This window comes from Manacus vitellinus, unplaced genomic scaffold (assembly GCF_001715985.3).
Source record: "Manacus vitellinus isolate BGI_N305 unplaced genomic scaffold, ASM171598v3 scaffold_28_pilon, whole genome shotgun sequence".
NCBI classification, from domain to species: Eukaryota; Metazoa; Chordata; class Aves; order Passeriformes; family Pipridae; genus Manacus; species Manacus vitellinus.
The window spans coordinates 2,650,705-2,670,413 of NW_021940122.1; the positions used below are offsets into that span (position 1 = coordinate 2,650,705).

The following is a 19,709-nucleotide window of genomic DNA, read 5'->3' on the forward strand; positions in this document are numbered from 1 at the left end:
CAAAGGATGGCAGAATGGACAGTGCAGAAGCTCTTTGGCAAGCCTCTTTTATTTTTCACTTGCCCATGGTAATAGAAAGAGCATATTCGATTTTATTTCATTTTTTCCCCCAAACAGCACACCTTGCTGCGCTCCAGGTGCAAAGAACAGCTGTCTCCTGACTTGACACAAAATAAGAAAAGCAGTATCATCCCTTCAAGGTGAAAAGCACAGACTAAAAATCCAGCTTCCCATGGATCAGAGAGATAAAACATATTTTTCAAGTTTCAAAACAAAAATATCTCAAAGCACTAAGTATAACCAAAACAACAAGTTACACGCCATCACCCCTCTCCTTCCCAAAGGGGAAACTTTTTAGACATTCAATAGACTATGCCTATATTGAAAAAGGTTATTTGACAGTATCAAAAGCTCTGAAACTACAACTGAAATGAAGTTGGAAGGAAAAGCTACAAGCACAGCTGAGACCTATGTGTAAGGGTTAACAGGAACTGAACTGAAAGAAGAGCAAGCAATCTCTACTTATATCTGGAGAAGGCAATGTAAATAAAACTGCAGCTCTACAGTCAGAGTATTTTTGGTGGGTAATGCATGTGAAGTTCTGTACAAATTCTCCTACACAGCAGAATCTAAAAGACTTTGTGAGACAACTGAAGGCCACAGAAGCACCGACCCTCGCTACGAAACACAAAGGTAAGAGCTTTCAGTTGGCAGGAAAGTTGACTCCGACTGTTTCTTTCCTGCTACAGACCTCATTTCTATCACTGAAATAAAGAAAAAATAAAAACTAAAACTTCAGCAACAGCTATCATCTTATATTCAACAATACAGACAGCAGTGCATGCAGAATAGAACAAGAGCCTGCAAATCTCTGGCAAATAATTGAAAAAAATTCCTTGAAGATGAAAGGGACAGGAAGTAGCGTACCTACTATTTGATTTTTCTTTTCAAAAAATGTCACTCTGGTACTATAACTGGAATTTCTGCTTAGCAATACAAGTTTTATAACAAAGGTAGTAACCACAAATATGTACTATAAGGCAAAAGTAACCTTTAAATTGTGGGTAGAGATGCACAAACATCATTGACACTATTCGTAGTTTGGACTGAGCTTTGTAAGATTTGTCTGCTGGTAATTGGCACGATGCCTTTAAAATTACAAATAATTAGATTCTTAATGGCTATATATATGTCTACACAGAAGAGATTTAAGAACTTACTGTTGCTTTACTTATTGTAGATCTAAAAGGTCTGTATTTGTTGTCCTCACAGGGAAGCATACATATTAGCCACTTTCCATATTTAATACTCAAATACCCCTGTTTAACAACTGAGTGTAATTTTCCCTTTTTCTCCTTCTGACTAGGAAAAATATGTTGTGTCATTCTGTTAACGTTTTCATAATAAAAAATATGATGTTGAGAAGTCTGGAATTTATGCAGAAACCCCTTCTATAATTTGACCACTTGTTAATTCATTTTGACCTTTCTATGAAAGCTTACTGTGGCTTACCCAAAAGTACTCAATGGAATTAGTCTAAATACCAAAATACTTACGTTAGGAAGTCACTGGCAGTAGGTTCTGATGATCTGCAGTCAGCTTCTTCACTCCAAAGACCAAAGTCACTTCCATTTACAAAACACCTTTAGGGAAAACTTCTAATTGATTCAGAGAATTCACACAGTATGCAGCTAAATGCATTCTGACAGAACAAGTTATGTTCAAATTGTACTGGTTTATTTACAACTGTAGTTTATAAACAGTAGCACAAACATCTTTACATGAAAAAAATCTCATTGCTGAAGTAGGCACAGAGTCAGAGACTCTTGAGGATATTTTCAGAAGGGATTAGGAAGAGGAAAATGTAATACAACAGCTGCTGGGCAAAACTATAAATACATGAGCATTGGCCCAGGTGCAATTTCATGCAAATATCTTCAACAGTTCAAGTTCTATTGGTGTTTACTCAGATACTAAGAAGGAAAAAAAAAAAGGAATTAGTTCCAGAATTAAGGTGCCCTAGCTTGATTCCTAGTAAAATAACTTAGAATAAGTGTTTTTTATAAAGGTCAGTTTAACTTATTTTATCTCCTGATGAAGTACCAAATCGTTGGTTTTGACAGAAATACTCAGAAGACTTCATGCAGCAAAGCTAATCCCCACTATCTTTATTTAACAGTTTTTGATGATTTCCTATCAGTCTACAAAGATGCTATGCCTTGTTCATAAGAACATTCCTGTTCTGAGCTTTTTACCATGAGAACTGTTCATGAACAAGTGGAAAGCTGATGATAAACAATCACATAGTTGCCATTAATTAATTTAGAAGTTGTTACTTAAAATAATTTACACAAATGCTTGAATCAATGAAGGCAACAGGTTAAGAACATATTTATCACTGGAATCTCTTTACTTAATTTGTGTGAATTCGTTTTCTTGTTGTCAGCATGTACTTTTGTGCTGAACTGAAGGTTTTTAAACATCTAAATGTCTCAGACATTTTGTTTCTGAGGAACAAGGTAACTTGTTTTCAACTGTCATATTCTGTAATGAAACATTAATTTCAATGCACATATTCATCTTTGCATGAGAAACAGCCTCAATCTATGAAATGTAAAATTCTGCTTAATTAAAAAAAATCACAATCCAGTAATAAAAACTACAGTTAATATTGGTATTTAGAAATAACCCATACCACCAATGCCAGTTACTTTACCAAGTAGTTGGTAAGACTTAAAAAAAGTTAACTTTACAAATTGCTTGTATTTTTTGCATTTATTTGCAGCCCAAACTGGACTTTACCATTTTTAATGAGGAAACAGTATTTCTAAGATTTGTATCTGCTCTGCTCATAAACCTAAGTCTTTAATTATCTTTGATACTACCCAAAATCAGATTTATAGACCGTAGGCATTTACTTTCAAGGGATAGTAATTTAAAAACCATTCTGTTTTCAACCGCTTCTCTGTATCTCACAGTGGTTCATTCCTTTAATACACTTAATGTGAACCCAGCTGCATCTGCTTCTGCAAAGATGCAGATCACTCCCATTAAGGCTGCATTAAAGTGAAACAAACTGACCTTTATAATAAACATTTCTTCAAAACCAAGAAGTTATAATAAAAAAATTAAAAAACGTTTCAGAAATTGATAATAATTTACCCTATCTTAAGCCTGCTACTCAGGCACTTCCACCAGCAAACAGAAAAATTCTCATAAGTTAGTATTCCATTGGGAAACAGTCAGCTTGTGTCCACATAAAGTATCTTAGTTGCTTCTTCTTTATAAACTGGTCTCTACAAAGTCTTTAGTTACTAACTCTCCAAGGCATCCAATACTTTCATGATCTGTTGTTTTATGGCTTTGGTAGCATCACCTGCATTTGGAATCAAATACCTTAAAAAAAAAAGATTAGAAAAAGGCATCATTAATTCAGTATAAAAGTTTTAAGCATAAATTTCATAATTCTTTTGATTCTTTCTCTGGTTAGGAGGAAGAGATGAGGGAAATATATTAAAATGAAAAATACTGAGAAAATACAATTTAATTCCTGCTTATACTATGAAACACTTTCTGTTTGTGAACCTAGAATTGCTGAGGAGCACTTCACAGGCCATCTTGGAAAGGAAATGTTCTTCATTAATTGACAGTGGTACAGGTCAGGCAGTTCAACATCTCTACTGCCTCACTGAAGCATAGCAGTCCTTGCTTGGCTTTTTGTTTTAAATTCCTATAAATAGCTCTAGATCAATCTGCTCCAGCCAACAAGGTGGTGACAAAGTAATTCAACAAACAGAAAAGTTTTCTGCAACGCTTTAATTTATCTTTGTCTGGCCCACTACCAAACTTCCCTATTTAGGTAGAAAACTCATCTCCCACCTCGAGAGAACTGAACAGCCACTGCACACAGTTGTCTCCAAGGAAAAGGATAAGAAAATGTCCAACTGATGTTAAAACAGTGCCAAGAAAAATCAGGCCACACCAGTGGAAAGAAGCCTGACATACCTAACTTTCAGGAGTTCAGAGTTTTGAGGTTAGGCTTCTGGACTCCTAGTACAATGCACAGGAAGAGTGAGATGCCTAAAAACATGATCCCATAGAAAAATGACCACTCTGTTAAATCCCATTCTTCACAAATCCCTATTTTAGCTGCAGATGGTTGTCCACTTCATTTCTATTTAAGACATATTACAAAAAGAAAACACTTGCACACATCCCATCCCCAACAGCTGTCATTGTAGTTCCTCTCTGCTGGAGGAAAGCAAAGGCTCCTTTTTCTGCTGGCAGATCTTTTTTTCTAGTTCACATATGAATTACCTATTCCTAAATAAAAGCTATTACTTTGAAACTCAATTCTGGGAATTACAGCATGCCCGACTTCCAGCTGACAGCATTCCAGATATCATTACTACTTACACCCCTGCTACTGAGATGGCTTACCTTTCAACTGCCAAAATTTCTATGCCTGAAGTATTGCTATTTCCATATTTAAAGGTGATCAGTTCTGGGTGTTTCTTCTTGGACGTGATTTTGACTACAGAGTTGAGTGCCTGTCGAGACTGTATGTAAGCCAGACCTTTTCGTGATGGAATCTCTCTCAAACAGTACATATGAGTTGCTGTTACTAGGAGATGACTTGAAGGAAAAGAAAAATACAAATTAAATTTGCTAATGAACTAAGTATCAGGTATTTAGAAAGCTAAATTTTACAAATAAGCTAATGGAGAGAGCTAGATAAAACGATTTCCAAATCTAAGAAGTAGTTTTAAAACTAGAAAGTTTTGAAATTAGAAAGGTCTACAAAATAGTTCAGATTTTCCTTGAGTATTGTATCATAGCCATTTTTTAAAATGAGCATGGCATCCTTAACAGCATACAAAACCAGAGTGAGCAGTTACCATGATCACCTCAACACAACAGCCATGAGTTCTATCAGCAAAGATCACAACCACCAGTAACATGTCAGGCCACACACAGAGTACAGAAGGTGCCTCCAAGCTACTCTTTCACCCTTCCATCATTAGATTACTAATCATACATCACAGAAAATAAATCTAAAGGGAAAATACTAATAAAAGACAAGAACAGACCATGATGCAAGAGAAATTCTGTTGTGATTTTCTGTTATGAAGATTCAATGGTATGTGTGCTGTTTGGGGAAGTCAGAACAAGCATCATTCTCTGCTTTTGCAAGATCAGCAAGGTCACTGAATCTTAGGGCAAGATGGGTGCCAAGTACAAGGCATAGAGAAAAGCAGATAAAAAATAGAGCCACAAGTACTTGGGTCTAGCTGGTCTTGAAAATAAGCCTATCCATATTGAACATAGTTTTCTTACTGTCTTGTTCTGCAAAGCAAAACCTCATACTAGGTTTTATACATAATTACCATTCTACAACACTGCAAAGATAAGAATAGGGATATAGTGGTTACATTTTGTTCTAGGTTGTTTCACACTTTCATTTCCTAGTTTAATATAAAGAATAACTTAATTGACCAACATTTTTTTTTTAATCAAGACAGACATTTTCATTAAACTTCGGACTAATTTCAGTACCTGGGAAACATATGACCATTTTCTTTTACTTCATTACATGGAAAGTTATACTTCACATCAGGTTTATTTATCCATGTTTGGATGTTGACGACCTCTTTTCGATCATCATCTGACATTGAGGAGCTATCAATTTCATCTGTTTTGAAGGGAGGAGGTAAAAACATAAAAAAAAAAAAAAAAAAGAAAGTATTTTTACTCACCACCAGACAACTTTTCAATTCACTTAAACCCAGAGGAGCTACACTGGTTCAAACCAAGGTCCACTTAGCCATAAACAATTATTCAGAGGGAAGAAAGAAAAAGGCAGGCGTATCTGATACAATTATTTTTAGCTCAGGGGATATCTTTGGCTGGTCCAATTTGTCTATTCAGTAAAGTTTCATGGATTTCTTTTACATGAACTTGTCCAGAAACTCCTTGAAGCCATGTAAACCTTTTGCATCTACACCAGCAATATCTTTTGGCAAGGGGTACCAAAACCAAGCCAACTACAGTCCAGGAAAGTCTCCTCTTGTGGCTTCTAGTTTCTTGTACAAGAAGAAAAAAACACCTGTTGATCCCTTTCAAGGCCAGGTATTATTTTTGTGGACCACTTTTCCTTCATTAAAGTACCTTTTTCACATAGCAAAACTTCTAATATTCAGTTATGCCTGTTGTGAAAGCCCCTGCTCAAGCAGAGCCACCTAGGGCAGGCTGCAATTATTAGAGCTGATGGCAATTCTTTACTACAAAAAACCTCAGAACACTAAAACTTCACAGAAACAATTACAGAGAAACATTCTTCCATTCCAAAATAATATATATTTCACTTCATATGTGCTGGCTTTGCTTATTCAAATCATTGCAGCAATTCTGCTTACTTACTAAGTCTAATAGTCTTTTAAAAGCAAATGTAAATAGAACTTAGCAAACAACCACTACTGGAAACATGTTCTAGACAATCTGTCTTTGAGGAGCTGGTTTTCTGAAAGCACACAGACTTTCCCAAACACTATTATGGATGCTCAAAGAGCTGTGCAAACTTAATTACACGGCATTTGGAGAAGCATCTTGTTAGTGCTAAAGCTTCTGCCTGACAATTTAATTTTGCTCCTTCACAATTTTTATAGCAGACGATGATGAACTGTTTGTCATCAATCTTATTTAAACAATTCCAGATCCTATGACTCTCTTTCATTAATCTTCCTAAATTATTTTGCACGTCAAAGATTCTTAGACTAGTTATTTGTTTCTCCCATGGAAGCTGAGCATACCTTTTGGTCACAGAATGGTTACTTGTGAGATAATGATGATTGGGAGTGAGCTAAAACTACCAGAACAAAACTAGGACAAAACAGCAGGTCTTCACCACTCTAATGTTAGCACTGGTCTCAAAAAAACCCAAACAAACCTTTGTGAAGTGTGTGGTGTTCCAGTTTTGCTTGTAATTTTTCAATCGGATAAAAAAATTAAACGAAAATTGCATGGTTTTTTTTCCTACAGTATTCTGCATGCATATCAAGAGAGGAATCAATTATTAATTGATTCAATGCTGAAAAGCGAAGTCCAAAACACTGGAAAGGTGTGCACACATTAGCCATATTAAGTGTAACTCCAACTATATTTCAGAAATTCAGATCATTATATTAACTGCAAATACTAGATAATCAAATTGAGTTATATCAGCAAAATTAGGTCCTTTATATTTTGCTTACTGTAGTGAAGAAATAAAGGTACAACTGTCAGTTTATGTGTACAAGACCAGTGTAGAAAAACACATCTTTTCTATAGAAATAACAAGTAAAAACAAAAAAAATCCACTAAACCCATGCATTTCCATTTCTTCCTGTTGGCTGTTTGGTGCCTACCCCGAATTATTATTTATTTAGTCTGCTTCTATATATTTGAAGAGGGTTGGTCTGAGGCACCACCATAACAAATATGATGAAGGATAATAGAAAAATGTCACATTGCAAGACAAAGGTATAAAATACACTCTTATGATTTAGCCCAACTTAATAATTTTGTCTAAATAAGATAATCGAGGTAAGAGGAAAATCTTCTACTGTACCAGTATCGTACTCTTCTTCATCCCCGATGCTGAATACCGGCTTCACACCACGGTAGGGTTTTCCTACTCTGTCACTGCTGCTGACATGTCTGTTGGCAATGAAAAGGGCAGGAGAAGACATGGGATGGGAGAAGAAAAGTAACTTTCAGACTGATGGTATGACTTCTACAATAACATATTAGCAAAATGCAAACACAGCTGTGCGACAGAGAAGGACAAGAGAATTTCATGGAGCTGCCTGCAAGGAAGATGTGTGACCCATCGAGCAGCCGGGTTAGTGAAAGCATGTACTTCAGTGACGTGGTGAGGCTGACTGATGTAACAAAGAAACTGAAAAGAATTACTGTTTTGTTGAAAAAAGGTACTTTCTTAAATGACAGCATACACTAGAGACCTGAAAACTGGCAATGTGCCAAGTTTCTAGCGTGGAACTGAAATACATCTGGGCAGTCAGCGTAGCTTCACAAGGATGCCACGTTTGGATGGAGGGAAAAATAAAGACCACTAACTAATATGTCAGGAAGGTAATTTTTCTTGTTAATTCTTTGAAAAATAACGAAATATCTTTAGACTTCCAAAGTGGGGTTATTATAAAACATCCACTGTAGTGTGAACTTTGACTTCCTGTCCATTACTTTGTCCAGCACGAGTCAAATCCTGAAATATTTGGCCAAACAGTTCCTACTGCTACAATTACAGCATCACTGTGATATTGACCTCAAAAATCACATCTCTATTGCTTCTACAGATCATATTAAATGACAGAAACACACACAACTGAGTCTTAATGTTTGACAGGAACAGCTGCAAATCCTAAAATACTTTAAAGCTCCAGCTCAGAATGCTGTGATTACACGGTCACAGCTGAATTGTTAGATGTTCTTGCCCTCAACTGCTGACAACACCTGAAAAATACAAGAAAAACCTAAAGGTTCAGAAAGCCACAAAACAGGCTGAAAAAAAATAAACAGTTCATGATTTTAGTCTCTAGAACTGGCAACAGTAGTGTAAAAAACCCAGAACCAAACCAACACATGCCTCTCCCTTCCCCTATTTCAAAAACCTCCTCCCCTATAATGTGTATTTATGTTTCCTATTAATTTTAAGACTTGTTTCCTATTTTAAGTATATTCACAAACTCCAGTTTACATGCTACTGTAGAACCAAACTAGACAGGGAACCTCTTTAGTGCTAGACAGGGAATCTCTTTAGTAATAGGTAAACTAATACTAGTACTTAGGTATGCCTGAAAGTAGAATTGAAAGTTAGAAAACTACATTTTCCATGGGTTATATTTACTGATACAGACAAAATGAAAGGAAAAGCTAAATAGAAAAAAAAACCACCAAAACATAAAATGCAGTCTATAATGGAACAAAAACCAGACATACAAAAACATGCTCATTAGTGTTTAAGACAATAAGCATCAATGACACTGACAATTCAAGAGGGCATTGCTTCTATATGGAGGGTTTTGTAAATATGCTTTAGTAGCACATAACCAATTGAGTAAGAAGCAGCACATATAAATAGTGTCAAATTGAATGACACAGGAAGGATCTAAGAGAAGTTCTCACTGGTGTTTATAAATTGAAGTTAGTCAAGACAAGAGACAATAAGAAGCTACTTTATAAAACCCTGGTAACAACTTAAACTAGAAATGGATTTCCTTTAAGGTGTTTACACGGAAAGCTATTGTTACATTGTTACAAATTGAATGCAACCTCCTTTAGTGACAAACCTGCCGAATGAAACCTACTAGAGATAAACACAAAGTGGATCTAATTGAATGGATGGAGAAAAAAATGCCATTCTAGGGTTTTAAGAGCTACAATTTTAAGAAAATACTCCAGTGACATACAGTGTGAACTAATTTATTATTGCATCTTCCCAATGAAAGAAGATAAGCAATAGAAGTGAAAGGAGTAAGCAAAATAACCAAAGTAAAACCTCAACCTATCAAAACTTCTTGGTTACAAATACAGATTCATGTGTCTTTTGAGTTATGGAAGAATCACTGAAGTTGGAATTTTAACACTTTCTTACCATATTCTAGAAACTGATCGGGTAAATGTGGGGTAAGATCCCCATGATCTTTAGGATTTCTAAATTAACAAAACATACTATGTTTTGGGCTATTGGGCTATTCCCACCTTTTTTTTTTTAAGTAGAATACCAGTTAACATTACTATTGGTTTTGCTCACACAACACCATTCTGCAACGCTTATGGGCAAGTCCCATCTCAAATTATGTGCAAACTACTTGAAAGAAAGATTGGTCCCAAATCCTTGAAAACCTAAATAGCATTTTGAATCCTCAATAATTCATCCAGCATGAATCTTCATGCATTTCAGTGTATGAGGGTCAAATGGTACAGAGTTCCTAAAGGATGCTCAAAGTTCTGAAGTGATTATGCACGAGCCACTCTTCATTTATCACAAGTAATTTTACACAGTATCAATTCACAACTTTTATTTCTGAAATAATTATAAGGCAATACATCTGAGACAAATGTGAGGGGCCTCCACGTTTACGTGAAATGCAGTAGTTATGTGAACAAAATGAGGGAGAGTTGCAAAGCATATTTACTTATTAACTCAGCATTTTTCTTTTCCCAGTAATGAGCATGTCTGTTTCTATCAGCATGTTCTACCACCATGTGATAAGAAGCACAAAAATTTGAGATTTCCAGACAGAATTTCCATATGGGTTCCCTGTCATATCTAAGCTCTAAGGATGCTTTATGAACAGTTTATGTTCCATACTTGTCTGTCTTGTTAAAACTTTAAGTCTTAATTTGTTCAGTAATTGCTCCTGCAGTCTTCTACTAGCACAAGTAATTAATAAAATGTCGATAGGAATGACAAGTAAAAAAAATTCTATACAAAGCAATAATAAGAAAGAGAATGGAAATAACAAAGCAGAAACTAAGAGAAGAAAGCACTGCCAATACATTCTTTTTTCTTCCTTTAGTCTCTTGACCAGTACTTGTAAAAAGCAATAGCTTTAATATATTAAAAAAAAATATATAAAAATATGCAAGCAATCTTGTCAGTGTAACCAATGCTTACAAATATTGTGATGCCATGCTCAATACAAGAAAGGTGGTTTTAGTCAGACTGCTTAATTATCAAGCTTACCGCTCCAGGCTTGCTCTGTCTGGCCAGGAAATATTGAAAGGTATTCTATAGTACATTGGGGCAGAGGACAGAACAAAGAATTAAAAAAAAAATGCAAAGGAAAAATCTAGATAAATAATTGAAATTCTCTATATTGGCAATGTATCTTCTTCGAGGACGATGCTTATAAATAAAAGCAATGCTTCATGACAGCTACACACAAGGTAGAGAAATATTTGTAAAAAAAAAATTGACTAAAAGATGCATTTTCCATGCTATGTATGGCTTACATATAAGCCTTATTTGATTTCACAAAATGACTTGGGTTGGAAGGGACCCTAAAGACCACCTTATTCCAACCCCAGTGCAATAAGCAGACACCTTCTCCTAGACCAGGTTACTCAAAGCCCCATTCCAGCCTGGTCTTGAACACTGCGAGGCATGGGGCATCCACAACTCCTCTGGGCAACCTGTTCCAATGTCTCACACCCTCACAGTAAAGAATTTCTTACTCATATCTAATCTAAATCTACACTCTTTCAGTTTAAATCTTCACATTCCTTCAGTTTAATTCTTCACACAACAAAAGCTACTACCAAATGTTATTTAATATTTTTTCGCCTCTTCATACTAATTTAAAAGAACATTTCCAACATGAAAAGGACTGATCTGTAACTTTTGATTAGGTACAAGACGACTTAAAACTACTGTTCATTTGGCATGTATTTTAAATCCTACTATCAAAGAAACACTAATTCTCTGAGATTGTTGAATATCAATGTGTTGGCAACATACAACTTCAAATACTGGACTTTAAAGAACTACAACAGGCTATTCATTTAAAGCTTTGACAGATGAAAGCTTTTATTCTTGTACCTAGTTAAGGTAAGTACTTGGAATAATGAATTTCAAATTTGAAAGTGTCTTTTAACATATTTGTACATTCTTGTTCCTAGCTGCACTTGAAGATACAAAAAACAAACAAAGGTGAATTCTGGGTTTGAAAAGCAGCTTTACATCAGAACTTGAAAAATCAAGATCTTCAAAAAAGTTAACCTCAGATTGACAACATGCAGCAGCCAGAAAATCAAAACAGAACGAAACCAACCAACCAAAAAAACCCCATCCATAATCCTGCTGTCATTAATTCATTCCATTAGAGTCAGGATGGACAGGAACTGAAATAAAAGTGAAATCATTCTTCGCTTTTAGACTGAATACAAAACCAACACACTAAAAAAAGTCAAACTAACCATACAGCAACAAATTCTAGATAAGCATCCAAGAGAAAAGGCTTCTCACACTGGCTTTGCACTACTAAGGCAGGATGGTAGGGTTACCAGGTCATGATAAAATTGTGAAGAGGGTAGAGGTAGAAAATCTAAAAACTGAAACTGGAAGACAACTTTTTTTCCTAATTAGCCCAGTTGTCACTCTTATAAAATAGCCATATGGAATGGGAAGTCATTCCTCCTCATGGCTAATTCACAGTGAGATATAAATGACGTACCTGTCCACTGGAGTAGATGTATTTTCAATAAAACTAATAACTTTTTCTTTCACGTTCACAGATTTAGTCTTCAAAGCAACCGTCATTTTATTCACCAGGGACTTAACTCCTTTTCCATCACCTGAACCATTAGGAGCATCACCCTGTAAAAGTAACTCCTCTCAGGATTAATCATATAAAAATAATGTTATTTCATCTCTTAGTTTATTAAGAAAGGAAACAGACTACAAGATAGTAATCTACTTTTTGCTACTCAGCAGAACATTAATTACAGAATTAAGTATTTCTTTAGAGTTCTGTCAAATAACAACAATGACATGTATCTGAAGTAAAGATGATCCAGTAAAGAAAGCTTGACAAACCATATTACTGAGCACTCTGCTATGTAAATCTAGAGGAAGGAATCCTATTAATGACATATTTCATCCAAATTAAGAGCCAAATTTTATGCATAACATATCAGCTGTAGAAAAGATAAAATTTTGAGCTTTGCCATGAAATTGTATGCCACGTTATAGTAATTTATTCATGGAGTGAATAACAGACAGGAAAAGAGTTATCTATTACATGTATTCTGCCAGAGAATGACTGCAAGCAAGTTCTTTTCTACAAGCTCTTCCCCTCAAGAGAATAAAAGTGTTTAGTTACCTCTGATTAGAGAGTGAATACAGTTTGAAATTAAACATACAACTGTAAACAGTCATGACTTGCAGTAAGGCATTTTACAGCACAGAATGAGGAAAATGAAGAAAAAGTTCAGCACACCTGGGGCTTCCATCCCACTATACCACTTGGGCTTAAAATTCACTTACATCAACAGAGTTTATGCCATTTCTTGAGCCTGAGGTACTAGCAATCCAGTGGCCATATCCACTTTCTGGTCCTTCCACATTGATATCTGCTAAGTGCTGCTGGAGAGCTGTTAAAGGGCCATTAAAAACATTCAAAATTACACTGGATTTCATCTGTTGATGAAAATATTGTATATACCTGAGACTAATGGGTAACAATTTTTCTCCACATGATTTAATAAAACAGATTAATTCAGATACCACTACAATAATTCCTGGTTTTTCTTTCACTAGTACAAAGGCATAAGGATAATCTTTATTTTAGTAAAGTAAACAGCAGCAACTAAAAATAAATCACTGCTCTGATCTTGAAGACAGCTCTTATGACACTGCATGTATTGACTAGAAATGCCTCTATACTAATATTGTAGCACAGATCTCTCCACTGCTGTAAAACCTGATGATTTCCAGCAACATAAACTGCAGCAGTATGAACTCTTCATAAAGTCTGCAATCTACAGGGGCTAAAACATCAAGAATGATAAGTTAGAAGAAAGAGGGAATTTCCCCATTTCCTGCTTTAATTTTTCTCCATTCAGAAATTTGTGTAACCACAAATGTGCAACTGCACAGTGTTCGCTTAATAAAACAAAAACCTGACAAATGAGACCTATTTGCTACTCATTTAGATGATTTTTGGCAAAAGCCTCACAAAAATATCAACAATGACAAGATAGCAAGTTTTCTCAAGCCAAAGTTAATTATTAATAAGCTTACCCATAAATCCTCCTTTGGCAATGCTTACGTACTCCTTATTTTTCTGCAACAGAAAAGACAATTTTGGTTAAAACAAAAGTCTGTGGAGTAAGTTTCCAAGTATGGTAATGAAACATGGGTTAGTTTGTTTGATAAAAACTGCAAACTTGAGTAATGTAGAAAACAGTTAAGGGGAAAATGTTTTGTCATTTATTATCAATGATACACGCAGACACATTTTATCTCAGCTATTAAAATCAACAGCAGTTTAGTTGTACCTGTAGGAAGTGTGCTAACACCATGTTCATGTACATATCTTCTTCTTCCCTGCCACTTCCCATGAAGCACAGATGTTCCCCACCAGCTATGGAGCCAGACTCAATAGATTGTTTTTGTGCTTCTAAAAGGGATTTTACAGACTGTGCAAATTCTGATGGGTTTTGAAGCATCTGTGGAGCGAACAAACAGAAACTGCTGTTTAACACCAACATACTGTAACATGAGTTGTGAAAAGAAACAAATTTTGAGAATGGTTATTATTTGTTGAGCTTAAACAAGGCAACACAAGAACTGTACAAGTCACACAAACACGAGACCACCTGATTGGAACCTCATGTTCCGTAAAGAACACTGAGAATGGTCCTTTTCTTCCTCACTCCACTTGTTCTCCCCAGGAAAGAAACACAACTAACATTTGTTAGTTTATTTTTGCAGGCATCAAATAAGAGAGGAACGAGTGTTTGCAACTTTCATGTTGCATTAATTTGGTAATACAGCAGTGGGACTGGTTTCTACATTTACATATGCTTAAACACAACATGTTCAAACTTTACACAGTTGAAACCCTTTAAAATGTGTAGAATTTCTAGGTGCCTGAAAGGTTTTCTTCTTGTCTCCCCACTAAGCTTTTTCTCATTTATTTATCAAGATTTGGGAAAAAAATTACCATTGGGAGTACAAGGAGATATCTGTGATTCTTTGTACTCTCAAAAAATCGAGGTTGTGGTCTCCTGAAGGCCTACTATGATGCAAAAACATGAGTTGCTATAAGAAAGAGATGGAGAAACAAAGACTTTCTCAATTCAGGTTAAATTTTAACCTGCATTTGTGGGGAATTCATAAGGAAATTCTGACCTGTAACTGGACTGGGGAGAGGAGGGAGGAGGAGGGATTCTCATTATCTAGCCTTTACAGTGGATTAAATGATGAAGTTCAGTCATAAACACATAACCTAGCCATCAGTAAGTCAAGTTGAACATTAACTGGGGTCTTCTTAGAGCCAAATTCTGCTGCTTTATAACCTCACTACTTTCTCTATCTATCTACAAATGAGATGGATTCCAAAGAGCTTTCTTTCCCTGTTGTCTGTCCTTACAGTAAATTTTGTGTACTTTGCACATACTCTGACACTGCCAACTCTCCCCTACTAAGCCACGTCCCCAAGTACCACGTTTACAGGTCTTTAAAACACCTCCAGGGATGGTGACTCAACCTCCTCCCTGGGTAGCCTGTTCCAATGCTTGACAACCTTTCTGGTGAAGAAATTTTTCCTAGTATCCAACCTAAATCTCCCCTGGGGAAACCTGAATCCACTTCCTCTTGTTGTATTGCTTGTTACTTAGGAGAAGAGACTGATACCCACCTTGCTATGACCTCCTTTCAGATAGTTATAGGGTGTGCTAAAGTCTCCACTCAGACTCATTTTCCCTCCTGTATAATTGTATTTGTGCAAATAATACTGAATAATGCATACTTTTAATTAGAGAGGTAAAGATATTAGATGTAGGACTGAACTTCTTAACTAAGTAAGGTATAAAAGTCTTTTGTGGGGTATATACATTCCATACATATTCCATAGACTGCAAAGTAAAGTAAATGAGGGTTAATCTAAAGGTGAAGAATACACTGTTATAGTCAGCTGAAGTGGAAGTGATTTTGGGGAAAAAAGAACAGAGAAAAATATGACTGAATGTTCAGTTCTGACTTCATAATCAAATGGAAAGTGCAGCAAAATCTTTATTGAAGTTATAAATCAACAGTACACCTCAGTCCCAAAATAATTGCACTTCCTCTCATATTGTACTGCAAAAATTTTAAAGAAGTAACCAAATCCTTTTCAAGACATATGTTCCTTAAAAACAGACTGTGGTAGGACTGACTGAGACAAAAAAAAGACAAAGAAAAAAAAATGCTTCTTGTTAAAATTCATGACACCTTTCACTGGAAAATGATGCTAAAAAGAGATTTCTCCTCCAAGCAATGACTAGTCTTTAGTCTGTATGGGTTTCCAGTCCTAACCAAAGAATAGGAAGCCTGGAATCCCAAATTCTAATGTCATTAAGGACTAAAATTGGTAAAATGATGGTTCTACGATCTCCTTTAGAGAAGCTAACTTTTGAAACCTCATCACATAGCTAGACACTGAGTCCACAGACTAAAGCCTACACTAAGGATACTTTATTTTCAAGACAGACACTTCTCTCTCCTTCTCTCTCAGGACTCAAATATCAGTGAAGAAACAAAAAGCATACGAACCAAATCCGAGTCTAAATGAAAGGCTGTTGATAAATGCCCAGCATTGTATTGCTCTGCAGGACGACAATCCACTACAAAGAACCTTACTCCTTCCTGAAAGAGAAGGATTTGGCCTGTTACAAAATTTTAAAATTGTGTAATTATTGACATAATTCAATTACATTTTAATACTAATTCCAATACTACAGGAACTGCTCGAAGGGGCTAACAGCTGTTGAAAAATCTTACTTCATTTGATTAATCTGAACTTCTGCAGTTACCAGACCACCAGCAGTATTCTAGTAGTGGCTTTCCATTAATGCATCAGCTTGTGCACGGGAAAGGATCACCCAAGTGCAATACACACAGTGTAATTATCTCTCCTCTACTGAGAACAAACACCTGGTACGAAGGCATGCATCAACAAGACAATGCAACAGTCCACTACTGATCAGCACAAGATTTAAACAGGATATAAAGAGATGCTTAACTGTATTTGGACTAGAAAAAAACCCCAACAAGCTATTAATGACAACACTGGGCCCTGGAAACTGCTACAAAAAGTCAGTAGTCAATAAGAAACACTGTAAGCTAACTATACTATGATCCATATACTTCAACACTGAAAGTCAAGTCCCTGCATCTAACAATGTCTGCAATTAACTACTACCAAAAGAGCATTAATCAATTTTATTTGTTCATTTAAACTTTTCATTGACAAAAGACAACATACTTAAAGGTACTGAGAAGTGGGTTTGAAATTTTCCTCTCCTGTAGGCTACATGTGGAAATTCAAATTAGTGAGATATTACTTTAAGTTTACACTCCTCAGATTCAAATCACCTGTATTAAGCTCTAGTTGCTACAGCACAAATGCACTGAAGTCAGCAGATCATTTACAAGGAAGACAACTTCAAGACAAAACCATTTTTTTCTGAAATAGCAAATATATATTTGTGCTGTTTGCATTTAAAAATATTTGTCAGTAGTAAGTGATTCTTTTCCTTTTCTATAAAGTTGGGGGGTGAAGGTTAATTCGGTATACTGACTCCTTGTTGCTGATTTGCTTGAAGAATCTCAGACACAGAAACTGCTAGACAGAGAGCCTGGCTCAAATCTGTGTCATCATCTTTGAGGCCCAGCAAGCTGCTGCCAAAAAGACTGTGGTTGTCCTAATAAGGCAAGAAAAAAAAAAGTTAACTGGAGCCATTGTCTTTAGATGTGAAAGTTTAAAATAAAACTATATCCACTAAGTCACAAACATTAAACTTGACACATGCTTATCCTATCTCTACATAGTAATCATATTTTTGATTAACTGAAACTGAAAATCATGTCAGGGTCTGAACTTCATTAAAAACATGCTTGTTCACCATTTTGACCACACCAACATGATGAAGTGCCTCTGGTATTTGTCTCTTGGTTGTTTGTTTTGGTTTGTCCCTCAAAAAAATCTCACGTACCTGTCTACAAGGATCAGAGAAAGTACATATAAGCCAAAGGCAATGGCTATCAAATATTTAATTTTATTCAGTGAAGTCAGATATCTTGAGTAAGGAAGAGCTGCAAAAACAGTGTAGGTGATAACAGCTTTATCTCTAGTAAGCAACCCTTTCCTCTTTGCTATCACAAGTACAGCCAGGACTGTGGTGCAGTCTACTACACTGCAATTGTGTCAATATGACTTCTTACAAGAAACTTCATGACTTCTTACAAGAAACTGGTTTGCAAAACAAGGTCATCAGTCAGGAAGTAAGAATATTGCAGGGAAGCTTCTCTCCAAGATGTTTCACTTAACCTTCTTATCTTACAAAGATCCTAACAGTAACAACCATCAGAGTAACAACATGAAAAAATTGTTAAAAAAAACTGCAGTGAAACATTCAAAGTTAGTGAGTGCTTAAACAGCCACCAAAAAGAAGAGAATTTCAAGATTACTGTTATTACCTTCCTGAAAGAAGCTGGAGTTTTGCTACAGTAATATTGTGCCAAAGAGAAGAGATCTTCTATATCCTCTAAATCAAGATTGGCTGGTGAAGTTTCTAAGAATTCTGAGACAGACAAACAACATAAGTGCAACACTGTTTCAGACATAGAAATGAAGCAACACACATATTTTCAAATAGTAAGAACACTTATTTTTAATAAGGCATAACGTAAGCTAGTTTATTGATCCAACATTAATATTGATCCACTCTCTAGATGGAAAGAGAAGACTCCTTATCCATAGGAAATACTCCTTATCCATAGGAAACTTATGCTTTTTAAAAGTTCAAACCTTCTACACAAACTAATTTTTAACACATTCTTACTTATACATAATTTTAGTTTTCAGTTGTAATTCTAAGTCAGCTACCTTTTTTAAAAAGGTCTGACCAAGACAGTCTTCCTGTTATATGTCCAGGATGATACAAGAGCGTAGTTCTACAGTAAATGGTGAAGATGCAAAATTCCAAGCATTCTCATTTTTAACTACTAGGGGATTAATTATATTGTATTATGTATGTGAAAAAATACAAAGGCAGATGAAATATGCTCACAAGAAATGTAGGGTATTTTCTATAAAAACAGAAGAGGGTAAGACAAGAACAATGAATTAGGCTCAAATCAAGTGCATATGAAGATAATAATCCAGAAAATACACCAAGTGCAGTAGATTTAAAGAAGGATTTGAAAACTGCTGCTTTGGGCTTAGAAACACAATAATTGTTTCAAGTACTTCAAACTGAAGTATAAAACTAGGTGTGGGACTACTAATAGGAAACACAAGGAGAGAATGTTAAGGGTAAATATGATGCAGCAAAGAACAGTAAGAAAGGAATTAATGGGTGAGGGATTAATGAGAAAAGTCACATGGAAATAAATCATTCAGTTATTCAGTAATTAAAAATAATAATAAATGGGAATTACAGTATATGGTAAATATTTCACTAGCAGTTATGTAAGAGCAGTACTTACTTATCATTTCTTCTTTATCTGATTCTTGTGCTAAGATAACGTCTCTGAAAACAGTAAAGTCACAGGCACAGATTAAGTCAGTAAAACCAAAATGAAACAAACCTGAATTAAAACAGTGTCAGTAAAGAATATTCCAAATTAACTATACACTTACTTTGCATTGACAAGGATGATCAACATTAAGAAATAAATAAAGAATGGATCTGCTTGTTGTAGATATCCATCCCATATTGCCTGAGTGACTTCAGCTGAACAGTAATATGAGAAGAGGCTTCCAAGCTAAAAAATTTGGAAAATAATGTGAGAAAAAGCAATAACCAGGAACAATCTTATCATGATAACATTTTTAACTGAGATACCTAACAAAATAAACCCAGCAAAATTATGGTAAAACATCTGTCTGCACTGTGCACTGAAGGATAGTTCTACCCTCAAAACCAATTTTTATGGAAAC

General features: G+C 35.4%; 1 protein-coding gene across 3 annotated transcripts in view; it reads right to left on the reverse strand.

Annotated features, from left to right (window-relative positions):
- TBC1D23 (TBC1 domain family member 23) overlaps positions 1-19,709 on the reverse strand; it is a 35,426-nt gene that overhangs the window by 3,378 nt on the left and 12,339 nt on the right. The window contains exons 6-20 of one of the 3 annotated variants that reach the window (XR_003915879.1): positions 19,410-19,534; positions 19,256-19,299; positions 18,245-18,348; positions 17,347-17,469; positions 16,319-16,411; positions 14,062-14,232; positions 13,805-13,847; positions 13,049-13,155; positions 12,237-12,379; positions 10,748-10,792; positions 7,607-7,695; positions 5,557-5,692; positions 4,441-4,635; positions 3,163-3,396; positions 1,557-1,643 (exon numbers count right to left, since the gene is read on the reverse strand). Coding sequence is in view for 2 of the 3 variants with exons in the window: in XM_018074611.2 (XP_017930100.1) it covers positions 3,315-3,396; positions 4,441-4,635; positions 5,557-5,692; positions 7,607-7,695; positions 10,748-10,792; positions 12,237-12,379; positions 13,049-13,155; positions 13,805-13,847; positions 14,062-14,232; positions 16,319-16,411; positions 17,347-17,469; positions 18,245-18,348; positions 19,256-19,299; positions 19,410-19,534 (1,500 nt within the window). In the remaining variant the exon portion in view is untranslated. Of the gene's footprint in view, positions 1-1,556; positions 1,644-1,715; positions 3,397-4,440; positions 4,636-5,556; positions 5,693-7,606; positions 7,696-10,747; positions 10,793-12,236; positions 12,380-13,048; positions 13,156-13,804; positions 13,848-14,061; positions 14,233-16,318; positions 16,412-17,346; positions 17,470-18,244; positions 18,349-19,255; positions 19,300-19,409; positions 19,535-19,709 lie in introns of those variants that run through there. The other 2 variants (XM_018074611.2, XM_018074610.2) reach the window with 2 other exon arrangements.